Genomic DNA, 14,318 nt, shown 5'->3' on the forward strand with positions numbered 1-14,318 from the left:
TGTGTAAATGGAATAGTTAAAAAGTAGCACTTGGAAAAAGTCCCAGGGCAAAAGAATGGGAGAGTGGAGAAGAATGGAGTAGGGCCAGAGGGTATGTGACCTTTCTGTTGAACATGTGGAGCAGAAACATCTGCAGTGTTCCATAAAGGCAGAAGCAAAATGGAGCAGGAATATATGTGCTTGTGTAATGAGATTGAGTATTCCATTTGATCATATGAATTAGTCTAGTGTGAAGATGGCTTTACAGCAGTGCTTAAATGCCAACTGGATGACTACTGGCTTAATTCTGTAATTTAATCAGTGGTCCTTTTCTCAGTTTCATTCTTTTTGCCTAAAATAAACCAACTTAAGTAAGTTTATGTGTATTCTCAATCATCCTATATTATTAAGGCAGTTTTGCTTAGAATTTTTCCAGTCTTTCTCTCTGGAAATAGTCTGGAGAGTAGAATTTCCTTCTGCAGCAAGCACATCAGATTCTGTGTAAGAGTTAATGTGAACTTTTCAGGTCCTGGCTTCCCCTGAAGTAACAGAGAAACAGTTTTGCTCTAGGTAAATGGATAAGATCACTTATAGCAGCAACTGGGTTTTAGACAACTTCAATTTCAGGGTTTTCCAAATCCTCTGTTACTTTTTTCTAACAGAAAACTCTAAGATTGAGTACTGGTTGGGTACCATGCCTTCTATTGCGTGTTAAGGTGTGGATGTGATAACCCTCTTGTGAGCTGCTGTTCTCACCAGGTTCCTGTGAATGCTGGAAGCTCTCTTCAGGAGCAAGCCTGAAGTTCTGTCCAGTATTGGTTTAGGGAGGGAGAGAAAGGGACAGAGAGGCAGTGGTGTCCCTTGCAGAACTTCTGTGTGCTTCTCTTGCCACCACTTATGAAGTGTTGTTGCAGGTTTAAGTGTGATTTCTCTTTGATCGGGCTGATACTGGGTGACATCTGTGTCAGTGCTTTCTCTCAGTCTGGGCAGAAACTCCCTAGTCGCAGTTTGCCAGGAGATGGCAGTGAATTACCTGTTTGCACAGCGTGACCAGCAGGCAGAATGGCAGTGTCGGGGTGCCCCTGTGAGGTCAAGTGTGTGTAGGGTGTCCTGGGGTGTTCAGTGGACCCTGACAGACTTGGAGCATGCCAGTGTCAAAGAGCAGATTTCCCACACACCAGTGCAGAAGAATAAGGAGTACAATTCTGAGCTGATTTCTGAGAGTCCCGGGTGTACTTGTGCATTCATCAAAAAAGCACCAGCAAGGCAATGGAAATAAAGACTGTAAATAAAAACTGTCGAGTTTTGGGGTCATATATGCATGCATACATCAAATATTAATACTAAATATCTTTAGAGAGAAATGTGGAAACCTAATGTCACGTGGTGTTAATGAATGTGCTTTCAGCCGTGAGTGGCTATTTTGGTTAGCTGATAGACCTGTAAAACACCACTGCTTCTCTCCAACAGTGGCTTCCTGGAAAGTCCAAGCTCTCCCAAGGCAGTTGGGGCCTTTGCTTCAGTCTGTTGCTGCAAGAGCATTGCAGAGACTGTAGAACAGGACAGATGTTGCACTGGAGTCTTGCGTTGCTGCTCTTTAGGGAATCAAAGATCTCAAATAAGCTGTTTCTCTTCTGGAGCAGGCCCACAGAAAAAGTGTATTTCAGAAGAATGCTGTGAATAACAGGAGTAGTTTTGAGATAAATCACAGAGCTTATAAAGACTGAGGCATAAGATGTACTCCTTGTTACATAGTGGAAAATCCATACACAAGAAATCACATCCTAATGTGCTTCAGCTAAAGTTCATATCAGCAATTGGTTGCAAGACAAATCTGTGGAAAACTGCCTTGTTGGTTAGTGTTTTGATTTAAGGGCTGATAAAGTCAGGTGTCCTTCACAGCTGCAAGATGCTTGTGAAGGACCTCACTAAGTGTTGCCAGCTGCCATTTTGGCTTGCAAAGGTTTTGACTGCCTCACGTGTGAGGCATCGTGCAACTTCTGTTTTGACTTATTTTTCAACCCATTTATTTTTTCTCAGCAAAACAGAAGATTTGGCTTTTTGGTTTAGAATCCTTCAGTTTTCAATAAAATTGACTGAACCTCCAATGGATTTATATGAATCCAATGACTCCTATAGCTTCAAAGGGCATACAAATGTTTCATGTTTTGGAAACAGATCATAAGGAATAATGTCAGGTCTTCAGGTTTACCTCTTGTGTGGTTGGTTGATTGATTTTTATTCTTTTTTCTTGCATAGGTTAGGGGTAAGGGATTTCATCTAGAGTTTTCTAGAGGGAGAAATAAAAATGTGCACAGTCTCTTGAGTTATGAACTGGCAGGGAAGCAGGTATCTGCCTTGATTAAATTAAGGGTAGAAGTTACTTTTATATTTACCTTCTTTAATTGCAGTTAAAAAGCTTCAGCTTTATTACTGGGCTGTTTGAAAAGTGCCTGTTACAGACTCTTCCTTAAGTGAAAACGCCTGTTAGAGATTTTTCCTTAAGTGAAAATACCTCAGTGCACAAGGAATAATGTGTATGGCCTGGTTGATTGCAACACTTAAGTACTCCTGATCTACAATAAATCTCTGCTTAAGAGAACTAGATCAGGTCCTAGAAAAGGAATACTCATTTCATACCAGCATTAATTTGGCCAACTCAAATTGCTCTAGCAATACTTCTTTCTGTTTTGATATATTTACCAAACGGTGCAGACCATGAGGTCAGGCTTCATTGCGAAGTATTTTATCAATTGAGACATAATTACGGCTAAAATGGTACATGTCTATTTTACTGTTAGTAAAAAACACACAGTGTTTCAATGTGAAAAAGCAATCGTAATGAAGTGTGAATGATACAAAGAAGCAATTTGACTGTGTTAGTTGTTAGGTTTTATAGACTGAAGGACCATTTTGTGAACATCAGAACTTGCCTTTCTTCAATTTATATCAATCTGTAGGGTATTAGTTTTCACTGCAGACCTTGCCTTGCTCTCACTTTATTTATTGATGAACCAGTATAGCTTTAAATCACTTTCTAGGTCAAATCAATTAAAACTGCTAGTAAACTATAAGTAGAAAAGCTTTTACTGTATATCATATGTATTATTGTGCATATTATGTCACCTTTTTTTTCTGTTAGCAATAACCAGTTTTGCAATTAGTGAGGACAACACTAATATAAAAATTGCAAAATAGTTGCACTGGGAAGATAAAAATGGCTCTGCTTTGCTCCCCTGCTGCCCATGGATATGCATAAATTCCTGAACATTGAAAGGAACAGTTTGCTTCCTCTTGATTTCAAAGCCTATCTCCACTAGGTTTGGCCCAGCAAGTTCTCTGCTTCCCTGCTCTCTTGTTGTGCCTCCCAGAGTCATAGAGTCCCTCAGATCCTTCATCTGTTTCCATGGCTGTGGTGTTGGGTAGGGCATGTTGCCTTGGGTAAGCTTCTATTTTCTCTGCCTGTTTTTTTTTAATTGCACATTCTGCTAATCCAATGGTGTTTGGCACACTTTTGGGCTTTAAATTGTTCTTTAGCTGTCCACAGATTAAAGGTCTGGCTAACAGCAGTTGTTAATACCTGTTTTCCAGCATCATAATAAATATATTTAATTTTAAAGAACAAGCACATTTCTTCTTTGCAAGATCAATTTTTTACATTTGTGTCTTAGCCACTTTCCCAGTGTGCTACCTATACTGCAGCTGTAATGGACAGGTTTTCATCCCTTGAATGTCTTGCTATTTTTTCATGTAAACTGTATAAAGAGCTGTATCATAGAATCCTAGAATGGCTTGGGTTGGATAGAGCCAACGCAAAGATCATCTAATTCCAGCCACTCTGCCATGGTCAGGGGCACCTTCCACTAGACCAGGTTGCTCAGAGCTCCATCCAGCCTGACCTCAAACACTTCCAGGGATGGGACATCTGCTTCTCTGGGCAACCTCTTCCAGAGCCTTATAGTACAGAATTTTTTCCTAATACCTTATCTAAACCAACTCGCAGCTCAAAGCCATTACCCCTTGTCCTATCACTGCATATATGCAGAGAAAGATAAAGAGGGGACAAAAAAAATACAGTTGTGTTACAGTTGCAGGCATGATGAACTGAATTTCACACTGCTAGTTCTACTACAGTAACTTCTGTAAGAAGTACCATGCCTGGGTGGTTTTTTCCCCTCTTGTCCTAATTGAGCATGTTTGTGGCTGTAACTTGTAACAGTGTCATGACCCATCCAGTTTAAGAAAGAGTAGAGCTCTTGATAGTGGGTTTTACTTTCAGTGAGTTTTACCTTCTTAGTCCCTTCAAATGTTGGGGAATTAATAGAGCATCTACTGGCTAGGATCATGATGCTTGACGATGCTGTGGGAAGAAGTATCTGAAGAGGCAGGACATAGTTCTGTTTGAATTGTCTGACATCTCAAAAATCTAACAGGAAGGAACTGTATCATATTTAAAAAGGCTGAGACTATTGTCTAGCTTGATTTAAGAGTTAGGAGCTGCACAGATTCCAAGCAAGTGACATCAGACTAGGCTGAAAGCTGGCTTTACCCTCCTCTCATGCTTGTTGAGTAACATCCAGTGTCTGCTACTGATTATATCTTAAGTTCCAGATGGATGAAATTCTGGAGAGAATGCTTTAGTAAACACTACAAATAAAATGTTGTATAGCCCTTTTCTGTTTTAATAATATTAGTCTTTTAGGGATACACTGTTTGCTTACTTCAGGTATTTGTGTCTGTTCCATAGTTCAGTGTTGTTGTTCCTGCGGAGAGAACAAAAAGTACTTGACTAGAACTGACCCTGGTCACGGTCAGCTGCAGAGGTGTTGGCCTTTCCTTTTCTGATCTGGTAAACTGATGCTTGACAGGGTTTGTGTCGGTCACAAGAAGATGAAGTAGCAGAAGCAGGACTTGAAATAACGTCTCAACAGTGAGGCTGGAGTGAGTTCAGAGAAGGCCACAAAGATGCTCAGGGGGGTTGGAGCACCTGTCCTATGAAGACAGGCTGAGAGAATTGGAGCTGTTCACCCTGGAGCAGAGAAGACTGGGGAGACCTTAGAGGACCTTCCACTACCTAAAAGGGGCCTACTGTAAATCTGGAGAGGGACTTTTTGCAAGGCCATGGAGTGATGAGGGATTACAGTTTAAAACTGAAAAAGGGTAGGTTCAGATTAGATATCAGGAAGAAATTCTTGACTGTGAGGGTGGTGAGGCACTGGCACAGGTTTCCCGGAGAAGTTGCGGCTGCCCTATCCCTAGAAGTGTTCAAGGACAAATTGAGTGGCGCTTTGACCAACCTGGTGTAGGGGAAGGTGTCCTTACCCATGGCAAAGGGGTTGGAACTAGATGGTCTTTAAGGTCTCAACCCAAACCATTCTATGATCAGCAAGGAGAGGTCTTTTTCATAGGTCATCATCATCCCGCTTTTCCTGGGTGGCTTTTTATTTGAAATACTGATGGTCTTTCTGGGCTAGTTGCACTGTCTAAAAACAAAAAGCTACAACCTACAAAACTTTTTGCTAAACTGTGCATTACAGAGCCAAGTATTCTTCTTGTCAGATATGAACAGTTCTTGATTCTACGTGACTCCTCAGAGACCCAAGACTTGTCTTCAGCAGTTGGTGCTGATCAGCACTGCTGAAATCAAAGAACTGCAGAATATGAAGGGTTTAAGCATAGCATCAGATCTTTGGCTTTAAAAGCAGGACTGTTGTCTTAGCAGCAGAAAGGTCAGTTTGAAGAAGTGAGGCCAGGCAGTTTCCTTTCTTTGCTCTGGTGAACTGATTGACTCTGCCCTTCCTGGTAGTGTATGGAAGGCAGATGGGAACAAGTTTCTACTGGGAAAAAGCAGAAACCCCACCCTCTTGCAAGCTCTATTTGACACAGAGAAGCATCTGAGTAAAACATAAAAAAACCCTGAGAACCAAAGTAAAAATTTTAAAAAAATTTATTTCTTCAATTTTATATACAATAATTACAGTCTACTGTACAAAGGTGTAAATGGTCTTTACTGTGAGTTGTTGTGCATATGCAGCTTAGTAGATAGATTTAACATTCAATTTGAATCTCAGTGCAAGTAGGCACTAGAACATCCATCATACCTCCAAGGTATAAAGAGACATACCAGTTTTACAGGTTTCTCCAGCATATTTTGTTACAGTGCAAAACGCTATGACATAAGGTTTCTTTAGAAAATTCATATAAATTAAACACATATTGCACTTGTCCCAACCAAAAGTGTAACAAGTTGTACTTACTGAACTACTTTGATATTTTTTAAAACATTGCTCACACACATGCACTCCTTCCTTCTGGCTATTTGTGCCAAATATGTGTAGGGTTTTTTTCAAATCTTAAATAACTGTTTATAGCTCTTTGACTAATACAATCTTTCTTGAGCAGACTGCTAAAAAAAAATAATCACAGCAGATTAATGTAACAAGAAAATTCTCCAAAACCCTTTCCAGTCTTCTTTCCAGTAGCACTGTAACTAAATACATAAAAATCAGTATTGTTTCAATTCATAATGCAAGTGTATTGAACAGCAACCATTTCAGACACTTACACCTCTATTTTCTGAAAAGATATGAAACCTCTAGTTCTAAATATGTATTTCTATGGTACTTGGAGCTGCTAAGCTAACATTGCACCCGCAAACATTTTGTGCAATACCACAAGCAGGACTTTGACATCTGTACATCACTGGCTGCTATGGGGCACGTTGGGAGAAGTGGTGCAAAGTTGCATTAACTTTGGAGAACAAAGTCTACGTGGGCTGAACTAACTTAATACAGTCCATGCACCCACCAAAGGAGAAATGAGGTGAAGGCAAACAACATCAATCTTACTAGATTTGAATTTCCCTAAATCCTTACAAGCCTTGAGATTTAAAGGAACAAGTGCATTTGAGTGCAGATGCTAACTTTGTGCTTAAGATATTTATTCAAAGCTGAAAGGTAAGGGAGTAGCTTAAATACAAATATTTTCTCTCTTTTTCTTTTTTTTTTTTTTTGCAAATCAGTATGAACAAAGTTGCTATTAAAACCACTGACGTATAAAAGCAGAGGATAAGTAAAACATGACTAGCTGAATGCTAGTCCATGTCTTAAACAGTTCAGGGTTACCTGCAAAATGCCTCCAACATTTAATTTATTCCCCCTACTTTATCTTAAGTGTACTTAACTCCTGTCACAAACAAAATGAGTATTTCTTTCATGACAAAATTTCTGCATTCAACTCAACTCATTCATTCAGAGCATGAGTGGAAGAAAACAATTTCTGGTACTATGGCATTCTCCAGATCCTCTTCTGGAGCCACAACAATAACTTTCTAAAGGCAGGTCCCCGTCTGACTTGAATACTACTAGATATGGAGTCCTGAATAAGGCAAGATGCTGTTTATACAAGTAGTGAGATGAAATCCTAATTTGACATTTAGGAATTCTTTATACAGATAGCATACATCTACCATCTACACTACTTGTGCAGGTCAAATGTTCATGTTCAACAAAACCCAACCAGCTGGGCTTTGGATGAGGAGAACAAACAGATTAAGTTTGCAAATTGGAAGGCTGATGGATTACTAGATCTGGTTCACATTCAGGAATGTTGCCGTCTGACCTCATGTACATTAGGAACACAGTGACAGTAGCAAAGGTAGCTGCATTGACAGGAAAAGCACGGAGCAGCGTGGAAGTGAGACCTCTCGTGAACACCCTCCAGCCTTCTTCATGGTAACTCTTTCTGACACAGTCCATAATGCCCTTGTATTGGGTAACGCCTCCGACCCCATCGGCCTGAAGTCGGGATTTGATCACATCCATGGGATAGGTTGAGAGCCAGGACACAATTCCTGACATTCCTCCAGAAAACAGCAGTTTGGGAATAACGTAACTGTCTTCAGCTTCACAGCCTAAATACCTAGTCATGCAGTCATAGGTCAGGAAGTAAAAGCCAAAGCTTGGAGTTTCTCTTATGAATGTTGAGACCATGCCCCTGTTGATTCCCCTCAGCCCCTCCTTCTGGTAGATTTTGATCAAACAATCCAGAGAGTTTTTGTAGTTCTTTGTTTTCTGTTTGTATTCTCCTGTTCCTTGAAGCTGCATTCTTGTCTTTGCCAACTCCATGGGACAGCAGATGATGCACTGGATAGCCCCTGCTGCTGACCCTGCAAGGAACTGGTTTAATGGAGTGTCTTTTCCAAGAGCACGAAGTGTGTTTCCTTGTACACCGAACACGAGCGCGTTAATGAATGTAAGTCCCATCATTGGTGACCCAATACCTTTATAGAGTCCAAAAGCCTGATGGAAAAAGGAAGGAAAAATGCTTTTTAACAGTGGTGTTGATAACCTTCTGAAACTGCAGAAGGTGGCCTTTCTGGCTCTCCATTGTGCCCTAACTTTCTAGCAGTGGTCAGAAGATCAGAACCACCTTGCTTAGTAATAGAAATTTCATCTCTGCCTAGGACACAAACAACTAAACAACTCAGCAGTACAAATATACAGTTGAACATACCCATAAAATAATCTTAGTCCCTCAAGAGAAAAGTTTTCTGGCAAATTTTATACTTTTTTTTTTAAAGTATCTTAAAGCCTGAAGCCACCCTTTTAGCTGAGGTCTTAAAGCTTCAGCAACACCTCACTAATCTCTTCACTCATTTCTCTGATTGCTTGGGTTCTCAGAAAATTAGTTATTTAAATAACTTATTATTTTATTTAAAAAATTAACTTCGAAATACCAACTTAGTAATACTCTTCACAAAGTTTCTGGCAAACTTCTGATTACAATATCTGCCCTAGGTGAGGTTCAGAGTATGCTTTATCTCTTGATCTTCAACATCTGTAGTTTTGTTTTGTTTTTTTTTAACAGCTTTCCCACCCTTTTGAGTCAAAATATACAAAGATAAAAAAATATGCAAAACTTACAGATTCTTGCTTTATGATGGACTGAAAGCAATGGAAAGTCCCACGGTAGAGAGGCTTCTCTACATTTTGAACTTGTAGACGAACCTAAAAAAAAGTTGTGTGAGATACTGATTTGTACATCAGGAGCAGCCTAGTGGGTAAACTAGTGTCTTGTACCTATGTGGAAATTTGCTATTGCAATGGATATGCAAAAACACGGGCTGGACACTAGATATGTGGCAAAATCATTTCAAAATCTTGTGTAAGTGTTTTGAATTAATTTGGGGGGTGAAAACATTAAAGTAAGAGGATTATTAACTTCTTGTGAATATCAGAAAACCAGTATGTGGAAAGGTGCATTGTTATCTAGAATTTCAAACAGAAGTTTTCCAGTACGGGCTACAATAGGGACTTTCTGTAGCTGCCAGGAATAATTCTGTTCACACTAAGGAATATCCATACAAACCTGATAGAATTTTATAAAAAAAATTATTTGCAAGTCAATTGTGAAATAAGGACAGTTTTAAAAGAATGGAAACTTTCAACAACACCCATGGTGTATCTGGTTACCAGATTTGGGCCATTCATTGAGATCTAATTTTTTTTTTATTCAGAGGGTAGTTGGGCAGTGACTCTTAAGATGTTTGTCTTTGCATAAGAGAAGGAATAAAAAGCCACTAGTCCTTTTAAATTTTAGTCTGTTTTTTTTTTTAAACCTGCTGAATACAAGCAATTGATGAGGGCGTGGCTGTTTCAAACCTTTAATGCTAGTAATCAGTTAACTTTTCCAAAGCTGAAATAGTACATTCTACTGGACAGATAGATGCTGCTGTAACTGGTGGTCTTAGGAGACAGGCCCTTTTCTGGATGTTTTTAAACCTTTAATGGAAAAGTCCAATTCTGTTTTTTCATGGTAATTTGCCCTCAGTATGGTTTAAAAAGTGCCAATTGTACTTAGCTTATGCAAAGCCCTACACTGCAATAAACTCAATAAATTGGTTTCACTGCATTGATAAAGTTATAAATCTGTCTTTGATCTCCAGCGTGGAGGGCTGCAATGTTCTTCAGGAAAGATGCTTATCAACCATTTAATGCTGCTGCAACTCCAGGGCAAAAACCTTCAAGACTGTTATTCTGAGCAAAAAAATAAGATTATCGTATCTGTGTGAAACATTCCTGAACTTAAGATCTTTTTATCTGTTTTTGCCTAAGGTAATGAAAACCACCACCAAAACAATGAAAGACCTGTAAGATGTGAGTCTAGAAAAGGATTGTGGAGGTGGTTTTTCAGAATGCTGTATTCATGTTAGCTTTCTTGGAAGGAAAAATAAATTATTTTTTTTAAAATATTCTTACCCATATTTTATGCTTTGTAAATCAAAACATTAGTTTTCAGTATCTTTTTAGTATACACATGAGTGTATGCTAGCATACTGGGAGGCTGAGATCCTTGCAGGTCTTACAACATCTTAGGGTTAAAAGCAGTCTTATGGTAGGATTCAAAGAAAATAAATCCTTTGTTATTTAAAGGGACGTCTGGGGGATGGGCAGATTGTCAAAACTGTTAAAGAAGCAGGTTCACAAACAAAGTCATAAATCTTAACAAGCTGTCACAATTGCACAAATGAAGGTTTTACTCCATTTATAATTTACTACTATTGTTTCAAACCCCATCTGTGAAGTTAGTGGACTTCCACATGGATATGCTCGGGGAGATTTGCAGCTTAGAAACCTTCTTACTTCATCTTTTCTACACACTTGTGTTTAGTAGTTTAGAATTAGTCATATTCTATATATGGGTTGAATTTCCTAGTGGCAAATAGCTCCCACTTTTGCCCAAATAATTTGTGAAATAGTAACAGATTAAGCCCTGTTGTAGGATGAAATATTTAGAGAGTACTGACTCTCCAGGTCTAAGAATGAAAAATGTCTCTTTCTCTTGAGAACAGTGCTGGTCACATCGAGGTACCCTCATTAGCAAGCTACTAAGGCAGTGAGTGCACATAAACTTTATTTCATGCATATTAATGCCATATTCAACAAGCTCTGTAGTGTCTACAACTACAGGAAGAATGAATCGTGCAAAGTTTAGCCTGCTATTCCATTCATTGGCCTATATTCTTACTCCCTTCTAAGGTTTTAGGTTGAATAATAACACACATTAATTTCACATTACTTAAGACTTGCATAAAGGTACTGAAGACTAAACAAAAAAAACCCCAAACCACTACATCCCCCAAACAGTCCAAGCATTTAATAATGCGGGAAATAGGTGACTTTAGAAGTGTTTTAGCAATGAAAACATCCTCCAAAGATATGTAGTGGGTAAGACCTCAGTAACAGTGTGCCTGAGATTCAGTTTTAGAGGCACTGTGTGTGGAACTTTATACAGCCAGAAACGCATAGCAGAAAGAGGGTTCAGAATAAAACTACATCAAAAAAAAAAAAAAAAAGGATATTCAAACCCCGCTCCCTCCATGCCATAGCTGTAGAAGAGGGACACATCAGTTTAAAACCAAAAAGGGAAAAAGCTTTGTAAGTCTTTCAGGTCTTTACTTGAACTAATACATTTGGGAATAAATTAAGACTGAGAGAAACAGAAGTGTTCACCTGGGCTATACTTACTAGGTAACTCTCCGTGATGAGGCTTATCTGTCATCTACAACAAAGTAACACTTTTGCTGTTAATGAAGACAGCCCCTAGCTCAGAAAGTAAAGGCAGTTAAAAGCAAAAAAGCAATTTTATACATTACATCAACAAACCAGGGAAAAGCAATTTGCCAGTTCTGAGATCAGCTCAGTTGCAGGTTTTGCAGGGTGACTTCACCGGCTTAATTTTCTCCCTGTGTGTCCCACCATCCCCCTCCCCGCTCTGTGAAACATGAGCACCAGCCAAAAAAAAAACCAAAAAAGAGCTTAAATGCCAAGACAGAAGTAAAATTCTGGCTTATCTAAGCAGCTTTCCCATTGTTCAGTTATATTAAAAATGCACAGTCTAAGCTGACTACCAGCTAGCCCTTTAAACACTGCAGAACTACAACAAGAGTTAATATTTAACACATATACATACACAAGTTATGCAATGTTTTGTTTGCTTGTTTTTTCCTTTAAAGGCTGGTTAGTTTTCCCACAGACAGTGATGACCGTGCCAGCTAATAACACAAATATTAGTATTTGCTCTAACAAAAAATAGATTGCTTATAATACCTTCAAATGGATATGAAAATATCATGTACCACACTAGATTTCAGAAAACATGGAGAGTCATCCAGAAACAAACTATTTGCTCTATTGTAAAGCAAGATGCTTTTTTCAAAGCCAGTACATCTATTTTGCAATAATACATCTGCTGAAACTAGCATGGGAGCCACAATTTCTGCAGACAGTTAAATGTTTAGTTTCGTGTAGTAGAAGCTGTTCCACTTCAAAAAACCAAAAACAAAACAAAAAAAAATAACCCACAAAAAACCCCCCAAAACCCTACACATAATTAACTTTAATTTGAGCATAGAATTTGTGCAGTTTTGCAGGATTCAGTGAAATGACCCATCACCTTCAGTTAAGTACGTGAAACTTGGCAGGTTGGGGGGGACAGAAAAAGACAGCTGGCCCTGTGCCATCATAAGAAAAATTGTGCAAGTCTGGATAATGCCATTCCTGAAAATATATACTAGAATTCAACTGAATTACTTAACAGTCAAATTTACCATGTTCTGAATGACAAAAAGACAGACTTTACTATTTGAGCAGCTTGCACTGCAAGCTTGCAAAGAGAAGTAATGACCACTAGCTCGGGAATTCTGTATTGAATTAACCATGTGCTAGGATACAGAACACGGTGATGGCTTTCATCAGCCCACGACCTTTGCGTATCTAAATTCAGCAGGGCAAAGGTATTCCAAATATAGGTATAGTGCACAACAGGCTGTCTGCTGAAGTTAAGTGATCGGGTATATTAATTTAGCAGGTAATATATTGATATCCCTTCTTCTATTCTTCCAGCAGGGGAATTTGGACAAGGCTGATAAACGGTGACTTAAATTGTCCTTCCATTCTGAAGGATGGGTTTGCACTCCTGGGAGCCCTAGTTGGAGGACCCTTCAGAAGATCTCAAATCTTATATTTGAAGTAGCTGAAGTATGTGTAACACACACAATTAACAGATCATCATAAAATCAATTTGAACTTGGAAAGTTATAAAAATAATACTTGGAGGAAAAAGCCCCCAGACAAGCTTCATACTTGGATTTTTATTCACTTACACCCTTTGGCTAGTGCTACAAATTAAGGAGTAAGTAGCAGAGCTTGAGGGGACAACAAAATACAATCTTTCAACCTAATATCAAAGTATGTTTGAGTTCCAAATGCAGGGAGAGGCAGTTCTAGCAGTTAGTGTTGATCAGCTGCAGAGAAGCAAGCTTAGAACAAAATTTGGTTAAATGGAAGATTGCATTTCCAAATACAATATTGTTACTGCACTGATGAACTTGCAGTTTAGGTCAAGGTTTGTCATGTTACTGGGTTTTCATTTCTGAGGAGCTGTAGATTGAAAAATCTATAAACAGGTTGTGGAGGCTTGTTCCAAGCTTTCCCACACAGATTTATGCTCCTACAGTGTCTGGGGAATTTTTTTCCTCTCCCACTCCTTGGAGAAACTTTAAGTTTTCTACTTAAAGGCAAAAATGTTTCATAATCAACCCACCTTAACAGTGTCAAAGGGGTGTCCTACCAGCACTCCAGCAGCACCTGAAACAAAACAAATGCCATGGTTATTACTCTGAGTTTTCTTCCTGGATCTGGGGCTACAATAAAACAAGCAGGACCACCAGCCTGAGGTGAGAGTGCACAGCATTGTTGACAGACCAGGTAAAGAGCATCCTATCAAGTCAGAAGATAAGAAATCTACAGTTCAGTCCTTCAGGCCAGTACTAGGTGCCTTTATGCTTCTCTTCAAGTTTCTGAGCCCCAGGCAGAGGTTGAGACTACAGAGGTGTGACTACAGAGCATGCCACATCATACGGAATGTGCAGCTGTGACTCCTGGCCTCAGCCCAAGGCAAGTCCAGCAGGCAGAAAATGCAGGTTTCCTCTGAAGCACAATGTTTCAGGTACATGTCACTCTTTGCAGGCACAGAAAACATGTAAGCTTCTCTAAAGGCAGAACATTCCTGCTCTCAGCCTTTCCAGATGTGATAGTAGCACCTGCAGCAGGACCAAGCATTACCATAATGCTTTATTCTAGCATTAAAGGACTTTACAGAAGTCACATGCAGGCCTATTAGTTACACCAATCTGAATACAGGTATTTTGCACACAGGCTGAAGCAATGAATCCTCTAGCTCTGTGTTTCTGTGACCCAGCAATCCTTAATGACCACTGACAACAGCGAGAAGTACCAGAGCTTCAATGCACCTTCCCACGTTTGCAGAAAAATAGC

At 39.3% G+C, this 14,318-nt stretch overlaps 1 protein-coding gene across 2 annotated transcripts; it reads right to left on the reverse strand.

Moving 5' to 3' along the window:
• Nucleotides 1–5,910: 5,910 nt before the first annotated feature.
• Nucleotides 5,911–13,629, reverse strand: SLC25A29 (solute carrier family 25 member 29). Of its 2 annotated transcripts, XM_029964168.1 has the most exons (4): nucleotides 13,585–13,629; nucleotides 11,508–11,541; nucleotides 8,904–8,987; nucleotides 5,911–8,279 (listed from the first exon to the last, which is right to left on the reverse strand). In XM_029964168.1, exon 4 carries the CDS (start codon nucleotides 8,244–8,246, stop codon nucleotides 7,530–7,532), a length of 717 nt encoding a protein of 238 aa, XP_029820028.1. In that variant the 5' UTR covers nucleotides 8,247–8,279; nucleotides 8,904–8,987; nucleotides 11,508–11,541; nucleotides 13,585–13,629; the 3' UTR covers nucleotides 5,911–7,529. The 2 variants fall into 2 exon arrangements, with proteins under 2 accessions (XP_029820028.1, XP_029820027.1); XM_029964167.1 differs by lacking the exon at nucleotides 11,508–11,541 and having other exon boundaries at nucleotides 13,585–13,628.
• Nucleotides 13,630–14,318: the final 689 nt, after the last annotated feature.

This window comes from Manacus vitellinus, unplaced genomic scaffold (assembly GCF_001715985.3).
Source record: "Manacus vitellinus isolate BGI_N305 unplaced genomic scaffold, ASM171598v3 scaffold_6_pilon, whole genome shotgun sequence".
Lineage (NCBI taxonomy): Eukaryota > Metazoa > Chordata > Aves > Passeriformes > Pipridae > Manacus > Manacus vitellinus.